Source organism: Saccoglossus kowalevskii, chromosome 7, assembly GCF_978046115.1.
Source record: "Saccoglossus kowalevskii chromosome 7, keSacKowa6.1, whole genome shotgun sequence".
NCBI classification, from domain to species: Eukaryota; Metazoa; Hemichordata; class Enteropneusta; family Harrimaniidae; genus Saccoglossus; species Saccoglossus kowalevskii.
Window position 1 is genome coordinate 32763238 of NC_140647.1, and position 20585 is coordinate 32783822.

At 36.5% G+C, this 20585-nt stretch overlaps 1 protein-coding gene across 2 annotated transcripts in view; it reads left to right on the forward strand.

The window, feature by feature from the left end:
• LOC100329034 (integrin alpha) overlaps positions 1–20585 on the forward strand; it is a 79545-nt gene that overhangs the window by 51250 nt on the left and 7710 nt on the right. For both annotated transcript variants that reach the window (XM_006815776.3, XM_085501479.1), the window contains exons 10-22: positions 1910–2011; positions 2897–2955; positions 4284–4441; positions 4874–5029; positions 5592–5671; positions 9030–9189; positions 9552–9638; positions 10433–10512; positions 10886–10969; positions 13046–13148; positions 17677–17844; positions 17942–18073; positions 18269–18388. In XM_006815776.3, coding sequence (XP_006815839.1) covers positions 1910–2011; positions 2897–2955; positions 4284–4441; positions 4874–5029; positions 5592–5671; positions 9030–9189; positions 9552–9638; positions 10433–10512; positions 10886–10969; positions 13046–13148; positions 17677–17844; positions 17942–18073; positions 18269–18388 — 1489 coding nt within the window. The remainder of the gene's footprint in view (positions 1–1909; positions 2012–2896; positions 2956–4283; positions 4442–4873; positions 5030–5591; positions 5672–9029; positions 9190–9551; positions 9639–10432; positions 10513–10885; positions 10970–13045; positions 13149–17676; positions 17845–17941; positions 18074–18268; positions 18389–20585) is intronic.

The window sequence follows — 20585 nt, forward strand, 5'->3', positions numbered from 1 at the left end:
TTTCGCTCATTTTATTTGCTGATTCAGATAACAGATTCAGATTCCTCATTTCGGTGTTATTTTTCTGTGTTTCGTTTAGTTTTAGCCGAGTCTGATCCCATGCTCGGACTACTAATACATGCAAAACACACGTACGCCGCCTGGTGCGTCGGCAATGTCGCCAGTTATCTTGATACAAAGTTCCAAAACAAGTGCATACATTTCCAACTATGATTGGAAGGTTGTGGTGGCGTCGGTCTGGTAAAATTTGACATCCAATTTTTAAAATTAAGTCACGATCAGTGACCTGAGCTCGATCTATACGTACTTTAAAAGTATTCACACAAAAAAATTTTCTCGAATAAAAACGAGACGCATGCCCTGTACAAAATTGAAAAGCGCTTAACATGTAGAAATAATTTATTGGGCTTCAGAAAAAAACGTGTCCATTCAGTTGTAGCCGTAAATATTTGGTGACCAGCTGATGGACAATTTGAAAATCATGATTCACACGGAAGTCCTTTGATACTAAAAATCATCGACCCAGTCTGGTTTACCTTATTTCCCAACAAAAAACTATGTGAATCGACGCCGGAGATTGGATGGTACGACGACCCTTCAATTTGTGTCAAATATGCTTTGTTACAACATCATTGATTGGCTGACAGTCACCTGATCGGAGCACGACCTGGGTCACAGAACCATATTTGTCTGTATTATCAATAGGACTTTGCGAGAGAACCACACCCACATTTTCAACCAGCGGAAGTTGCCAACATATGTCGAAAAACACATGAATTTTATGGATTCGAATAAAATAAAGCTAGTGACTGTTAAGACTGGTTAATATATCCCCCGATGCTCTTCGAATTTGTTTTATTTCAAGGTGAGGTATATAAAAAAAATATAATAAATAGTACTTGTTTCATTATTTGGTTTTACAGCTCTCAAATTACGGGACAAGATCCCCATGAATTACGATAAATAAATGCTGATTGTGTTGAATGACGGACGTCAGGACCGTTTGGAGAAACCCACGGAAATCGATATTCCAAACAAAGTATTGGGACATGGTCGGTAGTCATTTCAAACAAATGAAATTATTAATGTAATACGAGATTTTTCTAGATATTTACGAACATACTGTCATACCAAATATATGCAAAATTGACAAATACACAAAGAGGTGTAATATTAGGTTTTATTTTAGCCTTAGAAATATTTTCTTTCACTCAGTGGGACTTCTATTTAGCTTCATGGTCCTTCGGCTTGTCTTCTCCTTGGTGGGGGGGGGGACAACAATAATTATACAAATCGTAAACTCAACACAACCAGGAAAAGAAACCCAGACAACCATGTCATACTTATGTTGAAAGACATTTTGTAGCAGTGCGTCACGTCGGAATATTGTCTAAAATATTCAATCCCAGCCAAATCTAGGTCAAAGGGTCAGATTGTGTGCATATAATTATAGATAGTTAAAACAAAAAGTATTTGAACTTTTGACGGTTGTTCAACATCTAGGCATGGTTACTAAACTAGTAACCGTGATCTATGAAAACAAGAAAATTTTCAGTAGTTTGATCAAGCGATGCTGATGCCACAATGTCGTCATAATGAGGCCACAATGAAGCAAAGCGATAACCGCCTAATGTCGCGACATTGATGTGACGATGAAGCCATAACGATGCGATGCTGAAGCGAAGCTGACGCTGAAGTGAAGCCAAAGCTTTCGCGAGAATTGTACTGTATCTTTAAAAACTGTTAAAGCATTTCCATGGCTTTTGTTGTCTGTTTCAAAATTCAGTCTATAATATGATATCTATGTTGCCAATGCTGAACTTGATTGCTGGGTGTAACTACTAGACATGTTTATGTTTGTGTGTGTGTAATAATGTCATCAACGTGTTTTGTATGCTTTATGTTTCAGAAGTAGGACTGTTCTAAATTTAGGTTCAACACTTGAAGCAAACCCTACAATGTTAGATGTTAAAAATAAAACATGCCAGTATGAAAAAAAAGAATATCTATGGTAGGTATATTTATATCTTGGCATCTAAATGTTTAATTTAAAAATAAACCTGGATGTCTTTTCTATGGTCCATGTTTTCAACAAAGACTGGGTGTATGATTTGACCTTAGATCTGGATATATTCTCCAGGGATTATGATTTGACCTTAGATCTGGATATCTTCTCCAAGGTCTGTGATTTGACCTTAGATCTGAATATATTCTCCAAGGTCTGTGATTTGACCTTAGATCTGGATATATTCTCCAGGGATTATGATTTGACCTTAGATCTGGATATCTTCTCCAAGGTCTGTGATTTGACCTTAGATCTGAATATATTCTCCAGGGACTATAATTTGACCTTAGACCTGGATATCTTCTCCAGGGTCTATAATTTGATGTAAGATCTGGATATCTTCTCCTGGTCTAGAATTTGACCTTAGACCAAGATATCTTCTCAAGAATCTGTAATTTGACTTTGATATCTTTTCTCAAGTCTATGATTTTGAACTCTTGAAGGAAGAGTTCCAGTTTACTTAGCTCTGGGCCATTTTAAAGTTGTTACATCATATATCCTGGGCTAATCTGCACTGGCTCGGAAGGTTGTAAATGATTAGCTAGTTTGAATTTGCATAACAATACTGACAATGAACGTGCATTCAACGCCACAAGTTTTTTTGTTTTTTTAGCCAATCAGAATTCATCTTCCGAGCCAGTGCAGATCAGCCGTATATCCTGGTTACCTTGCCACAGGCCAATGAGTAGAAGTGTGATTTGGTGGTTTGATATCCTGGTTACCTGGCCACTGTCTAATGAGTGATGTGATGTGGTTTGGTTGTATATCCTAATTACCTGGCCATAGACTACAAAGCAGTTGTGTTATTAACATTTTGTTTTCTGGTTTCAGTTTCACAGTTAAAGTTTGTTTAAATTATACTTCTGACTCCGGTTTTAATGATGCGATAGGTAAGTAACTCTAAACTTTGAGCATTACAAGATTGTTGCATCAAATGGTGCATAATCATATATTTAAATAAATATTTTTATTTCACCACATTTTGTCTTTAAGGTGCCCTACCTACATGTATGTTGTGTATTTCCAATTGATTCATTTTGAAACGGTAGTTCAGAAATTAGTATGTGATAAAGTGTGTGTAAACAATGTTTTCACTCATGTTGTATACATCCCATATGGAACTTGTGTTGAACACAATAAAGCATGGAATTGTGACTGTTGCGCTTTAACGCATTGTCTGCTGTAAGCCTCCTTGATAGCCGAAATGGATGGTAAACTATGCAACTATGCAAACTTGCATGATTATATTTGTACTTGGTTTATGATTATAAATCACACAGCTGTGTATAGCATCTTATGAACTAGAGTCGTAAAACTGCAGTCATGATGTATGAGGGTGCTTTATTGTACCAGTGTCAAGCTATCAACCACTTGTATTTGCAACATCATCTGCCATGTTATTGGTCTAGTTTTATAATAAATAACAAATTTGCCATCACTCAAAATGAATAGCAGATTTAACACAAAAAATGGTATAACTGAAAAATCTGTATTAGAAGCTGTAGCTTCTATTAAAATGGTACAATGCACCAGAGGGAATGCAGCTCTATTAGAGAATCTACAACATATGAGAAATTGTGGTTTTTGGTTCTCATTTGTTCCAAAAAAAAATGGGTGTGGCTTCTAATACAGATTTAACGGTAATACAAGAATGATACTGAATAAAGCCATGAAATTGTTTTTTAACCCAAAATGCAAAACAAAATACACAACACATGTTGAAAATGTATGTAGTTATCCAAATCAGTCAAATATGTATTTTTGTACCCACTGTGCATACTTTGTTCATTTCTAGTACCTAGTATCAGTCACAACTTTGCATATGTTTACTAACAGCTCACTGTAAACAACTTAATGATGTGAAACGACAAAACAAATAAATGTAACTTACGTGCTTGATCTGTCATATTAAACAGAAACACAAAATTCTATGTGAATTCAAAATCAATCGAGTTTGACTTGAAGAAATTTAATATTGTTTTTAAATTGAATGCTAATTATTCTTTTGATCCCAACGCTAATTATTCTTTTGATCTCAACAGTGGCAAATCAGAAAAAAAAGTGGTTACATACTAGGTTAATTTATGCTTTTGAACTGCCTAAAATGGTCTTTATATAGAGTAGGTCTCTAACACAGGTTTACCTACATAGTGTTGTCATAGTAAACAAATTGAGCTTGACCTTCCCTTTGAAAATACCTTAATTTATTTTATTTTAGATGTTGAATACTACATAGAAGCTGAACAGGCAAGGAGAGATATAGGTCTGCAGTCGCGTGTATTTTTTAAAGACTCCAGCTCTCATGAATATCAAGACAGTATGAGGCTTCGTAGAAGAGGCCAACAGAAATGTGACCAACTGACATTATATGTCACGGTGAGTGTATTCAAGGATTTGTACTTTACCTTGTATCTAACCATCCATGAAATCTCATCTTTGGCTAATGTAGTTTGTTAACATGCAGTGTTTTGTTTATATCAAGAGTTCATTTTGCACTCAAAACCCTAACCCAACCCAACCCCTACCCTCCAGTACTCCCTAATTTAATTGTATATGTCCCTCCTAAGGACACCTGTAGTTGTCTAGAAAGGCATTTACAATTGAATTTGGGGGGGGGGGGGTCCCCTCAAATTGAGCACTGTTTTAAAAAACAATACAATAAAACAATGTGATACCCAAATGTACACACCGGTAGAAGAAATTATGTTATCACTGTTGATGGTACTAATATTGTTTTTGTCTGTCAATCTATGCCAACTTGGGAAAGTGAGTAGACTAGGATGACTTGATTATTATTATTGGTTTCAGAATGATATACGTGATATCTTACGGCCAATTGACCTAGAATTGTCGTATAACATAGTAGAAGAGGATCCTGCATTACCTCCACCTGGACCTGGTCTTCCATCATTATCTGGTCAGCCTGTTATGAATATGAACATGCCAATCACCAATTCTATTAAGGTATGTATGGTGTTGTTTGAATCTCTTTATGACAGTATACATACAATGATGTACAATTTTTCATTCCACTGAGTTCTGCAGACATTATTCAAGCAACATTCTAGCTAATAGAATGGCAGCAGCTTATCAAAACTCTGACAAGCAACATGATACCGTTTCCCAGTTTCTAGTGAATATTGAGTCAAAAAGTGTCTTCAATGCATGATTTTGATTAAAAAAATTACTGTGGCATTTTATATTAGATTGCAAATAAACATAAATAAACATTATTATTATATTATATTATATTGCAAGTCAAAAACACTGTGCAAAATTTATACGATACAAAAAACTGCACAATATCAGATGTGCAATCGTATTTTAATGTTCAATTGTGAAAAAGTGAATAGCTTGATAAATCTATTGAAATTAACATGTTCTTATTAATTTTATCATCAGTAATTGAGAAATTAAAACCTAGTGAAGTAGTGAAAGTAAAATGTATAATCGATGGGTCTAAAGTATCTTGTGCAAAATGCAAAATATAAGAGCCAGCTCAGTAATGTGTTTTTTTATCACACAGGTTGACTTTGTAAAGGAATGTGGAAGGGACAATATTTGTGATTCTGAATTAGGTGTATCTGCTTCCTTTGATCTACCAGGGTAAGTGTATTACACTTTCTGACAAACATTAAATACAAAAAGATTATATGCCAACTTCTTTATGCTTTCAATGTTTTGGGTAATTAAGATGAAAACGAAGAAAGTTGGAGGTCACTTGACTGTTACAGGTTATGGCATTGTATTTCTGTTGAAATTAAGAATATCCCATTTAATAGTATGTTATGCCGCAGTGCCTCTATCAACGGTCTGGAAATGCTTGGCAGTCTATTGGCTGGTTGTGGGTGAATAAACATGCTGGTTGCGTCATGCCATTTGAAGCAAGCTCATTTGACAGCTTTGCATTCTGCATCATACCATTTGAAGCAAACTCATTTGAAAGCTTTGCATTTTGCATCATGCCATTTGAGGCAAGCACATTTGAAAGCTTTGCAGTCTGTGTCATGCCATTTGAAGCAAGCTCATTTGACAGCTTTGCATTCTGCATCATACCATTTGAAGCAAGCTCATTTGAAAGCTTTGCATTTTGCATCATGCCATTTGAAGCAAGCTCATTTGACAGCTTAGCATTCTGTGTTGTGCCATTTGAAGCAAGCTCATTTGAAAGCTTTGCATTCTGCATCATACCATTTGAATTAAGCTCATTTGACAGCTTAGCATTCTGTGTTGTGCCATTTGAAGCAAGCTCATTTGAAAGCTTTGCATTTTGCATCATGCCATTTGAAGCAAGCTCATTTGTTGACAGCTTTGCATTCTGCATCATACCATTTGAAGCAAGCTCATTTGAAAGCTTTGCATTTTGCATCATGCCATTTGAAGCAAGCACATTTGAAAGCTTTGCATTCTGTGTCATGCCATTTGAAACAAGCTCATTTGAAAGCTTTGCATTTTGCATCATGCCATTTGAAGCAAGCACATTTGACAGCTTTGCATTTTGCATCATGCCATTTGAAGCAAGCTCATTTGAAAGCTTTGCATTCTGTGTCATGCCATTTGAAACAAACTCATTTGAAAGCTTTGCATTCTGTGTCATGCCATTTGAAGCAAACTCATTTGAAAGCTTTGCATTTTGTGTCATGCCATTTGAAGCAAGCTCATTTGAAAGCTTTGCATTTTGCATCATGCCATTTGAAGCAAGCTCATTTGAAAGCTTTGCATTCTGTGTCATGCCATTTGAAGCAAACTCATTTGAAAGCTTTGCATTTTGTGTCATGCCATTTGAAACAAGCTCATTTGAAAGCTTTGCATTTTGCATCATGCCATTTGAAGCAAACTCATTTGAAAGCTTTGCATTCTTTGTCATGCCATTTGAAACAAGCTCATTTGAAAGCTTTGCATTTTGCATCATGCCATTTGAAGCAAGCTCATTTGAAAGCTTTGCATTCTGTGTCATGCCATTTGAAGCAAACTCATTTGAAAGCTTTGCATTTTGTGTCATGCCATTTGAAACAAGCTCATTTGAAAGCTTTGCATTTTGCATCATGCCATTTGAAGCAAGCACATTTGAAAGCTTTGCAGTCTGTGTCATGCCATTTGAAGCAAGCTCATTTGAAAGCTTTGCATTCTTTGTCATGCCATTTGAAGCAAGCTCATTTGAAAGCTTTGCATTTTGCATCATGCCATTTGAAGCAAGCACATTTGAAAGCTTTGCAGTCTGTGTCATGCCATTTGAAGCAAGCACATTTGACAGCTTTGCATTTTGTGTCATGCCATTTGAAGCAAACTCATTTTAAAGCTTTGCATTTTGCATCATGCCATTTGAAGCAAGCTCATTTGAAAGCTTTGCATTCTGTGTCATGCCATTTGAAACAAGCTCATTTGTTGACAGCTTTGCATTCTGCATCATGCCATTTGAAGCAAGCTCATTTGAAAGCTTTGCAGTCTGTGTCATGCCATTTGAAGCAAGCTCATTTGACAGCTTTGCATTTTGTGTCATGCCATTTGAATTAAGCTCATTTGAAAGTTTTGCAGTCTGTGTCATGCCATTTGAAGCAAACTCATTTGAAAGCTTTGCATTCTGTGTCATGCCATTTGAAACACTCATTTGACAGCTTAGCATTCTGTGTCATGCCATTTGAATTAAGCTCATTTGAAAGCTTAGCATTCTGTGTCATGCCATTTGAATTAAGCTCATTTGAAAGCTTTGCATTCTGTGTCATGCCATTTGAAACAAACTCATTTGACAGCTTAGCATTCTGTGTCATGCCATTTGAATTAAGCTCATTTGACAGCTTAGCATTTTGTGTCATGCCATTTGAAGCAAGCTCATTTGACAGCTTTGCATTTTGTGTCATGCCATTTGAAGCAAGCTCATTTGACAGCTTTGCATTTTGCGTCGTAACATTTGAAGCAAGCTCATTTGACAGCTTTGCATTCTGTGTCATGCCATTTGAAGCAAGCTCATTTGACAGCTTTGCATTTTGCGTCTTAACATTTGAAGCAAGCTCATTTGACAGCTTTGCATTCTGTGTCATGCCATTTGAAGCAAACTCATTTGACAGTTTAGCATTCTGTGTCATGCCATATGAAGCAAACTCATTTGACAGCTTAGCATTCTGTGTCATGCCATTTGAATTAAGCTCATTTGACAGCTTTGAATTTTGTGTCATGCCATTTGAAGCAAACTCATTTGAAAGCTTTGCATTCTGTGTCATGCCATTTGAAACAAACTCATTTGACAGCTTAGCATTCTGTGTCATGCCATTTGAAGTAAACTCATTTGACAGCTTAGCATTCTGTGTCATGCCATTTGAAGTAAACTCATTTGACAGCTTAGCATTCTGTGTCATGCCATATGAAGCAAACTCATTTGACAGCTTAGCATTCTGTGTCATGCCATTTGAAGTAAACTCATTTGACAGCTTAGCATTCTGTGTCATGCCATTTGAAGTAAACTCATTTGACAGCTTAGCATTCTGTGTTGTGCCATTTGAAGCGAGCTCATTTGACAGCTTAGCATTCTGTGTCATGCCATTTGAAGCAAGCTCATTTGACAGCTTAGCATTCTGTGTCATGCCATTTGAAGTAAACTCATTTGAAAGCTTTGCATTCTGTGTCGTGCCATTTGAAGCGAGCTCATTTGACAGCTTAGCATTCTGTGTCATGCCATTTGAAGCAAGCTCATTTGACATGCAAACATATGTTAAAAACAACTAGCCAAATTGCCATAATATTTCACATGTAGTGGACTTCTCTCAGATTTGTTCATTTTGTGGTGATCCCTCTATTGGTGACCTTTCATCTTGGTGAACGTTTACACTTGCTTAATTTTATTATTTTAGTTGATTTATTTAACATAATTGATTTTCATCTATGCAACCTACCTTATATCACCGTACTCTAGTGCGAGTATGTCTGTCTGCGTTGTTAACTTTCTTTTCTTAATTTTCTTTTCTTTTAGTGATCCTCCAACATGGAGTCTTGGGGAAGGAGATAAAGGTTTGTTTGTGAAAGTGACAATCACAAACAGTGGGGAAGCTGCATACGAGGCCAAAATGACAGTTATTATTCCAGACAGTTTAGATTATGTCAATGTTGTGCCAATAAATGTTCCAGATGATGTAAGTTGTTTAATGCTTGTTAAAAAGAGCTTACAGAAATTGTACAATGAAATCAGTGCCTGACAAATTCCATAATATCAATGTTGAATAAGGGTAAGGTTATGCAGTTTGGGTGATATGGTATTGTGCAATAAGCTCACACACTTTGTGAGGCAAAATACCTACCAACAAAGGCAAATAAACGTAAGAGTACATGTATGCAATTTGGGTGAAATATGATTTTGCAATAAGCCCACTTCCTTCATGTGGCAAATTACATACTAACAAAGGCAAACAAAAGTAAGGGTATGCTAATTTAACTTATGCAATTGATGCATGTATAATCATAATACTTTTTACCTATGTTTTTATTTTGTTTTCAGCTTTCAGAATTTGGCTGTGATGATGACCCAGAAAATGCAACTGTCATAATTTGTGAATTAGGAAATCCGTATCCTGAAAACCGAGAGGTACATGTACATAAATGTATTTGCAAGCAAAACACATAAAATGACGAGAATATGAAGAAAGTGTGCATCTTTTTCACTGATATCTCAAGAAACAATAATCAGATTTCAATGAAACTTGGATGCTTTGCATATTAATTATTGAATTTTAGGCATTTTCACATGTTACTCATGTTCAATAAAACTTGGTACTTAGATGCTCCAGGTTAATGCACAAACCTAGATTTTTTGATTGAGAACCATCCATATTAATCAAATAATTTACATATTAATTAGCCAATTTTTAGATTTTCCACCAACATCCCAACTGCTCATCAGATTTCACTGAAACTTGTGGTATATATGCTCTGTGGTATATATGCTCTGAGATAAGCTTATAAACATTTTCATGTGACCTCATTAGTATGCATAAGTGTAATATCCTAAGCGCTTTTGACAGGCAACTAGTGCTATTATGATGGCATTTGACAATATATGGTCATGTGAATTCACTAATATGCATAAATATCATATCTGTGCAATTGTCAAAATTAGACATACTTAATGTTTTGCATGTAATTTTTGCAATTACAGTTTATGGAAATTGGGGATGTGCTTTTCATACAGTATTTCTTATTTGCACTTCCTGCTTTCAATATCCTCACCACCAGTTCTTTCAAAGCATTTTTTGATTTGAGTGCGTTACAGCCCCTGCAAATAATCATTGTGTGACATTATTTAACAACAGAATTTTGATAGGTTCATATGACCGTGTATATAAATCTCTATTATGCAATGGACTTTTTTTTTTTTTACAGATTATGTTCAATTTAAAGTTTGGTCATGAAAGATTATTGGGATCAGTTGGCAGCATATCAATGAATATGTTTGTTGAAACGTAAGTAAATGTATCCAGAGCCTCACCAGTAGCAATCTCATTCATCATGAAAATCTACACTGATAATGTTTCTTTATTTCAAATTCTGAAAGGGGAAATTGATAGGGAGATATTGGTTTTTGTGAGTACTGGTACTTTTTTCAATCACAAACACCAGGGAATACTCTATGATTTTATGCTGTTAATAGTTCAGAATAAAAGTTAAATTAATAAATAATATTATATGCAAAGCTGTATTTATGGGTTACGTAGATGCTGTACATGGATAAATGCCTATCTCTGTTTGGTAGGTCTGGGAGAGCTTGTAATTGTTGCACAGGAACAACTTGCAAATAGTTTTAATATTTTTTCTTTTTCTTTTTTCTTTTTCCAGAACAAGTAGGGATGATAATCCATACAACGATGAAGCTTATATAAGTGCAAATATTGAGGTTGTCACAGATTTGTTATTACAAGGGTAAGTTGATTTGTATCGTGCATATTTAGCTCCGCTGTCGACTTTGTCAAGCGGAGCTTATCATATGAGTGATTGGCCAGCGTCCTTGTCAATGTTTTACTTTTTCGACTTCTTTTTGAAAACTACGAGCCTGAATGCTTTGATACATGGTGTATATGTACCTTGGGTAGACCTCTCTCATATTTGTTCATTTTGGTGAATATTTTTGTCATTTTTGGTAAAAAGTGATATTTTCGACTTCTTGTTAAAAACCGCAAGTCCAATTGCTTTTATATTACATATATAGGTACTACATGTGGACCTCTCTCAGAATTGTTCATTTCGTGATGATATCTTCAATTATCTAATTTTGATGATTATTTTTGTCATTTTTGGTGAAAAGTGATATTTTCGACTTCTTGTTGAAAACCGCAAGTTCGATTGCTTTTATATTACATATACAGGTACTACGTGTGGACTTCTTTCAGATTTGTCCCGTTGCTTTTTATATATATATTGTTCATTTTCTAATGGTATCTTCAGTTCTTTAATTGTAATGTGCATTGCTAACAGCGGGGCTATCTCAGCCGAGAGGCTGCTTGTTATTATATAAAAACCTCATAGCCCTATCAGCCAATAAGATTCACACATTTACCTGTCAATATATTACCAACTTACAAGTGAACTTTAAATGGCTGCTTTTTATGTTGAATTTTTTTGTCATTTTCTCAATGGATCAACTTTAATTTGTGATCAGATCTGACAACTATAAGATTTATCACACTGTACATTACTTGGGTTGCTACCATCTCTTCAGTTAAATAATTCTGTATATCAACACTGGGCCAGGGTCAATATTTGTATATCTGATGCATCAATTCTAAATTCTTAATCATTGAAGTCAGTAGTTTTACTCTACAACTTGGACATTTATATCATTCAGATTTAAGCAAATAAAAGTTTAAATGGATGTAGTGTTTATATTACTATTTGTTCAGAATTTACAGACATTGCTGTCAATGCATGGAAGTCATAGTAAACTCATTTACCCATTTGAACATTAAGCATTGATATATTGTGACACAATCTTATACACAGCTATTGAATTTGTTTACTAATTAAGTTTGCAGGAAGTTTTAAGTTTGCCCTTTCTGGACTTAATTATAGTGTGTTTTACATCTTGTCAATGGGTCAGGAAGTTATGAAGACTGCAACAAAATTGTCAGTTAACAGTAGTTGGTAGTTTGGACACATTTTTTTATGTGAATAGACCATGATTTTTGGTTTCTATAAACTAACTGTAATTTGTGTTCTTGAAGGATAAACTGTATATTTGTGACCCTACAATATCAGGTTTATTAAACAAGCATTATTTTTATTTTTTCTCACCAAAGGCTTGGAACAAATGGAGATTACTACAGTTCTCTGTTTATTAACAGTAACACTTTATCAACAATTTATAAATCATTGATCGCAGAAGACTTTCACACTTAGAAGCCATTTCATGACACCTTATTGTTGTTTTCATTCAATCATTGGTTGATTCACTGCCATGTATCGGCTAAGGTATTGTGATTGGTGAAGTTGTTTTCAGCTGCCATTTGAAATGTATAAAACAATGATAAATATTGAATTGAAACGTTGAACAGCCATGAAAATGTCTTCTCTAGCCATGAAAATGTCTTCTCTAGCCATGAAAATGTCTTCTCTAGCCATGAAAATGTCTTCTCTAGCCATGAAAATGTCTTCTCTAGCCATGAAAATGTCTTCTCTAGCCATGAAAATGTCTTCTCTAGCCATGAAAATGTCTTCTCTAGCCATGAAAATGTCTTCTATATTTTCTTTATAAATTTCCCATGTAAGCTGTTCATGTCTTAATAAAACAGAGTGTATACAGTTTGTAAAATATCAAACATGCTAATAATGCATACAAATTATATTTTGTTTATTGGTTTTGTTCAAATAGCTTACTTTGGATTCCCCCCTATATACACTGAGGTACGTCTTTCCTTATCCCGTAGTACACACCATTCATTTAACCTCCTTTAGTCTATACAAGCAGTGTCTCCTGATTGTTATTTTCTCTCTGATTGATAGGCAGTCAAATCCAGAGTTGGTGTCGTATAGCGGTGAAGTACGTGGAGAGAGCGCTATGGAATATGAATACCAGATTGGTAACCCAGTCAACCATATTTATGTTGTAAGTCGATTAATTGTATTTCTGAAATGTTTTTTTTCTTCTAATAATTGAATTTGTATGGACAATCTCCGCATGCAAGTTTCCAGAATATCATAAGCGAACAAAACAGTAGTAATACAGTGCACTCTAATGGCCACAGTGGTACATGTCAGTAATACAGCACACTCTAGTGGCCACAAAACTACATGTTAGTAATACAGCGCACTCTAGTGGCCACAAAACTACATGTTAGTAATACAGCTCACTCTAGTGGCCTCAAAACTACATGTTAGTAATACAGCACACTCTAGTGGCCACAGTGGTACATGTCAGTAATACAGCACACTCTAGTGGCCACAAAACTACATGTTAGTAATACAGCGCACTCTAGTGGCCACAAAACTACATGTTGGTAACACAGCGCACTCTAGTGGCCTCAAAACTACATGTTAGTAATACAGCACACTCTAGTGGCCACAGTGGTATATGTCAGTAATACAGCACACTCTAGTGGCCACATTGGTACATGTCAGTAATACAGCGCACTCTAGTGGCCACAAAACTACATGTTGGTAACACAGCGCACTCTAGTGGCCTCAAAACTACATGTTGGTAATACAGCGCACTCTAGTGGCCACAGTGGTATATGTCAGTAATACAGCGTCTTCACTATTCCATTTTCTAAACGCACTAAAGTACTTAGTATTTGTATGCGAACTTCTAGCATCTAACAGTCTACTGGTCATCTGACTTGCTATGTTGATAATCTCCTCATCAATCGTCTCGCCTTCCAACTCACTTTGCACTCTTTCTTGCAAATTTAGACCTGCAACATAATAATATTACATTAAGTACTCGTATAATCAATACGCAGTGCTAGCATATGAAATGCCATATACTGACCAATAAATATGCCATTTCTTCCCATTCCTTTTTGTATTATTTCTGTTTACGGCAAATAACGCCAATCTACGATATTCGGCATAAATTTCCCTTCTTTGGGACATAAATATGACCAAAACGGCGCAGATCGCCATTCAAGCTCTCGCCAGGTGGAGCTTTGTACAGCCTCGGTGGCTGAATATGTACCAACACTATTCACATTATCTTATCTCACGGAGAAGCCTCCGTAACCGATGCCCGAGGCATCGGAATATACAACCTGTGTGTATCTTGGCGTCCAATGCCAATTACGTCCATTTAGACGTTACGAATTATTCAACCAGAAACACAACTCATTCAGTGATTCTGAGCACACTAAGACTTTTCCCCGCCAACTTGTGCGACTATTGATACAATTAAACAAGTATCTCGTTCGGAGCCTCACTATCGGCCCCACAGCCTGATACAATGAAATTAACTGTCCCACAATGGACGCAAACATTTTCACTTTCACACTATTTCCCTCTGTGGAAATTATTTGAATGGCCTCAAGAATAGCCGCCAGAGCTCATTTGACTCATATTTCTTGCCCATATACTCTCCCGTCTTTCAAATCGATATCATATCCCAGCCACGGTACTGATTGCCGTGGGTTCCAAACACAATTATCCTGAGCGATAAGGAATCCAAATCGGCTTAAATCTCTTTCAATCTGTTGTGCCAATACCACTGCCTCCTTGTATGTCGATATACCAGCAATGCCATCGTCATAAAACAAAACTATTTTCTTACCTTGTCCTCGCCAATAACTAACCATGGTTCTGGTTACTTTTGTGAAAATATACGGGGCAGTTGAAACCCCAAAAGGTAGTACATTAAATACGAAATAACGCGTACCTTCCCCGAGATCCCAGCAAAACCCCAAGTATGTGCGATGACTTGGGAATATTTCAATATGATGAAATGCCGATTTTATGTCAAACGTGATTAAATAATCCCCCTGGTAAAATATTTGTTGAGCTACCTTCATATCGAAATTTGAATTTGTGAAGAAACCAATTAATTGCTCTACAGTCGAGCACAATTCGACACTTACTTTGCCGATTAACTGCCACACTCAAAGGGTTTATAACATGTGGTTTAATCTCAGCATATGAAATGCTTTCTTTGTTCAGTAACTTACGTATTTCAGATGTCACAAAATCATTGTGTTTCAACACTAATGCGTTATTTCTCAATTCTTTGTTAGATGGCAATTCTTTCAGTGGGAGTTTGTATCCCTGATCAATTACTTCAAGTACAAAGCCATTAACACCAGCTGTTTTCCACATATCACGAGCAGCTTTCAATCTGCCTCGTAGACTCACAACACTGTCACGCTTGTCATAGCCAAAGTGTAGTTTACATTCACTCAATGGGTGGGATTTCGATCCACAACATTCAATCTCTTGCCATGCCTGACTCATCATATCAAAACAAACATCACTTTCTAATGTGTTTTCCTTACTGCACACACCATGGGAGATGATATCTCCGTTAACGCATTCCACCACACCCACTTTACTGGGTATTGTCACATCCAACTGATTTTCCCTCGTTAAGACGTGGTGACGAGAACATACACTCTCATCACATACGTGTAAACACACAACTTTGTCATTCAAATATGAATTAAATGAACTTATCTTTGGCTGCATTGAACTTGCACCAGATGCGTGATTATCTTTACATTCTGATCGCCAATGGCCTGGTTTACCACATCCGTAGCAAATGTCAACTCTTTTAGATATGCCGCTTTTCTCACTATATGCAACCTGTAGCACTTTCCCGCTATCTCGGTAGTCTTTTACCGCCTTTGTACTTGTACGTCTCCGCTCTTTTAGCTTTTGTGCTGCTCGATATTCTGCCTTTTGTATTCTCTTGTCATCTTCATCATCAGATGCTAAATCGTGAGCAGTATATTCCTCAACAGTAGCCCATCCGCTTTTTGACATGTCCGCCAACTTGATCAGTTTTTGACGCCTTTTAACCATGGCAATACCGTCTATTATCTTCTCTTTTGCCTTCCTTGTCTTTTCCTCGTTGATAGAAGAAACAGCCTCTTCCATGTGCTCCAATACACGTTCATTATGCTTGTATTGTAGTTTGTTTCATTTCTTTCGAAAGGTAGGTTTTTCAGACCATCTCATCGACTTCATTGTTTCTATCTGAGCCGATGAAGTAGCACTCTGTGCCTCTTGCATCTGATTAGTCATCGTTGTAACTCGTGATGTAACAAGTTGGTCCAGATCTTTCAATAACTAGTTGGAAATCTGTTTCACTGAATCAGCTGTTTTCTTGTTAATCTGTTCTTCTGGCATAGCGATTATAGTAGTAGTAGCTGGTGTTTTCCCGGCGGTGGCACTGGACCCTGCCGGTCTACTTGCAGTTTGCTTATGCGACTCCATGGAGAATTATGAAGACAAAGCGAACGTTTAAATATTTGATGTAATTGAACTTGAACGTCTGTGAGCTGCTGAGTTGCTGACTAGACTGACTAACTTCCTACTGCTTCCCGCTATTCCCTATCTGATTGCCCCACCCATCTGATCAATTACTGTCACCGTAACATTGAAGACAGTATTTTCCCTCTATACTATCGAACTGAGGGAAAAGATATACACTCTTGTGGCCACAAAACTACATGTTAGTAATACAGCACACTCTTGTGGCCTCAAAACTACATGTTAGTAATACAGCGCACTCTAGTGGCCTCAAAACTACATGTTAGTAATACAGCACACTCTAGTGGCCACAGTGGTACATGTCAGTAATACAGCGCACTCTAGTGGCCACATTGGTACATGTCAGTAATACAGCACACTCTCGTGGCCACAAAACTACATGTTAGTAATACAGCGCACTCTAGTGGCCTCAAAACTACATGTTAGTAATACAGCGCACTCTAGTGGCCACAGTGGTATATGTCAGTAATACAGCACACTCTAGTGGCCACAAAACTACATGTTAGTAATACAGCACACTCTAGTGGCCACAAAACTACATGTTAGTAATACAGCGCACTCTAGTGGCCTCAAAACTACATGTTAGTAATACAGCGCACTCTAGTGGCCACAGTGGTATATGTTAGTAATACAGCGCACTCTAGTGGCCACAAAACTACATGTTAGTAATACAGCACACTCTAGTGGCCACAGTGGTACATGTCAGTAATACAGCACACTCTAGTGGCCACAAAACTACATGTTAGTAATACAGCACACTCTAGTGGCCTCAAAACTGCATGTTAGTAATACAGCGCACTCTAGTGGCCACAAAACTACATGTTAGTAACACAGCGCACTCTAGTGGCCTCAAAACTACATGTTAGTAATACAGCGCACTCTAGTGGCCACAGTGGTATATGTCAGTAATACAGCGCACTCTAGTGGCCACAAAACTACATGTCAGTAATACAGCACACTCTAGTGGCCACAAAACTACATGTTAGTAATACAGCGCACTCTAGTAGCCACAGTGGTACATGTCAGTAATACAGCACACTTAAGTGGAAAGTTACTATACTTATGACACAGTACTTGAATATCAAAATATATACAGTAGCTATAACACAGTTATGCTTGCTGAGTAAATTAGTTGACACTTTGAGACTTGCTTTCGGTTTCAGCTCAAAAACAAGGGACCCGGCACAGTAGAAGTAGCACACATAACTATATCTTGGCCATATGAAGTGGCGAGCGGAAAGTGGCTACTGTACATGACTGACTATCCAGAGCTTGATGGCGAAGGAAACTGTACTATTGATCCCATGTATGTTAATTTCTTGGATGTGAAGGTAAGAAGATTAAGTTTTTATGTCTGGATCAACCTAAACTCAACATTATTAATCATCAATGTATCAATACAAATACTAAATTGTAATTTTTTTTCAGAAAAATAAAGATGAAAGTATAGTATACTCGCCAGACGAGTTACCTGCTAGTACTAGGCGAAAACGTGATGTGGCTCCAAGCCATGATATTATCGGTCCAACTGGTGAAAAGACTGGCAGAATAGAAACTTTAGTATGTAATACGCTTGACTCTTATCACATGCGTTCAATATCAGCTTATTAGTTTCCTAGCTTTCCATTTGAATTGTTCTGCAAGGAATTGTTGTGTTGTGATTGTTTAATACCGTTCATGAAAAAAAAAATTGTTTCAAGTTGCTAGTTCCTGCCATTGTATTAAGCCTGTTGATTTGTTGTATTTCTATTTTAGTCATGCCAACACGGGACTGCTAGGTGCTTCACATTTGATTGTTTTACGGGACCATTGGCAAGCGGTGATTCCACTGTGGTTAGAATTAGATCGAGACTCTGGAATAGTACTTTTCTTGAGGTAGGTACAAAACATGATTAACACAACACCTGCCAAAAACTTCCATGGATATCTAAAAATGAATAGGAAGAGAAGACATCTGCAGGAAATGTGTTGAAGCAGGGCAGTCATACATACGCATACAACACATAGCCATGTCACAAATTAGTGTCTGCCAATAAGCCATTGCCTATTTCATCACGCATTGTTTTCGATGCTTAGGACCAAATTCTAGCATGTGTGCAGGTAACAACCCATTTGCTTTAAGGGTGAGTTAGTGATAAAAAGGATTGACCCCGAATATTGTCTATTGCAGGTTGTTATACTGTAGATATAATATTTATTTATGATTTAATTTAAAGCCAATTGCAGTATTAAAAACATAACACAGGTTGTTAGTTAACAGTGAAGTGATGATACAATTGCCAGATTTTTTATTGATACACACTAGAGAAGACTACTGAAAATTTAGGCACGGATCAAGAAGCCGTACCTACACACGAATTGGTGACGTCACAAAATACATGACCTTCAATCGGGGTCGTTTCCTCGGAAAATACGAATTGGTATCTACAAATTACAATAAAGATACTTAAGACATTACACATAAAGTAAAACAAATCATGTGACAATATAATGATAATAACAGTTACTGTAATAAATCCTAGCTTAACAGTTGAACAGAACGATCATATAGTCAGTCGGGTGACGCTGATGGTCACGCACTTTGTTGCAAAATAGCCGTGTGGTTGAAACTGGGTCATGGCGTGACGGGTGAGGAAGACATCATTAAACACTCTCAAAATCACAATAAAACGGGGAAGTGGTTGCATATTACGACGTAGCCAACATGGGAAATAAAAAACGCCCAATACAAACGACATGGGTTCGAATCACACTAGATACACACTCACCAGAACCGAAGCAATCAGAAACGAGCAATAGTTTTGGCTTTTCCGTTCAACTCATCGGTACACTGGAGTAGTTAGAAAAATGAACACCACTTAACGACCAACGTCGTGGCGTGGTACACAAGCGTGCCATCAAAATAAAACAAAATTAGCTTGAAAAGACAGTGGGTTCGAGTCCCGCTCAGAGCTACCGTAAAAACGTAAATCAAATAAACTGAAATCTCTCAAGCCGTAAACAAGTAAACAAAAAACGTCGCGAAAAAATAATAAACCTCACAAAACTCCACCATACAAAACTGAATGAATAAATAATAAAATAACTTACGTCTTAAACTGGATGACGCGCAATTTGTTCAACAGTTTCCAGATTGTGACAAGAGATAAACAAGACCCAAGTCAAGGTAAGTTTTGTTAAAGTGTCAATGGCGTTCCCTATATTACGAAAACAATTCAGGCAACAGACGAATATCTTCTGTGATGTTGTGGAATTTATACTGTGTCTGCGGAATTGTTGATTGAGGGTTTGAAGCCAGCAGTTAACATTTTGTTAGAAAGTTTCACAATTAAATCAAATATCCAATGATACCAGTATTTTTATTTCATTATTTTAACAACTTGCAATGGTCGGAGTTGGTCAAACCACGAGTTCTTACACCAAAATAAGTCTCAAATATTTGTCGACACATTTATTCTCCCAATTTAACAACCTTGTAGAGGTGGAAATTAATTAAACAACAGGTATTTACTCACAAATATAATGGTCAATGTTTGTCCATACATTCATTCTGTCAATTTAAGAACTTGTAATTGTTGGAATTAATCAAATGAGAGTTGTCTACACCAAAATAAGTTTCAAATACTTGTCCATACATTTATTCTCTCAATTTAACAACCTTGTAGAGGTGGGAATTAATTAAACAACAGGTATTTACTCACAAATATAATGGTCAATATTTGTCCATACATTTATTCTCTCAATTTAACAACTTGTAATGGTGTAAAATAATTAAACGAGAGCTGTCTACACCAAAATAAGTCTAAAATATTTGTTCGCACATTTATTCTCTCAATTTAACAACTTGTAATGGTGTAAAATAATTAAACGAGAGCTGTCTACACCAAAATAAGTCTAAAATATTTGTCCGCACATTTATTCTCTCAATTTAACAACTTGTAATGGCGAAAATAATTAAACGAGAGCTGTCTACACCAAAATAAGTCTAAAATATTTATCCGCACATTTATTCTCTCAATTTAACAACTTGTAATTGTGGGAATTAATCAAACGAGAGCTGTCTACACCAAAA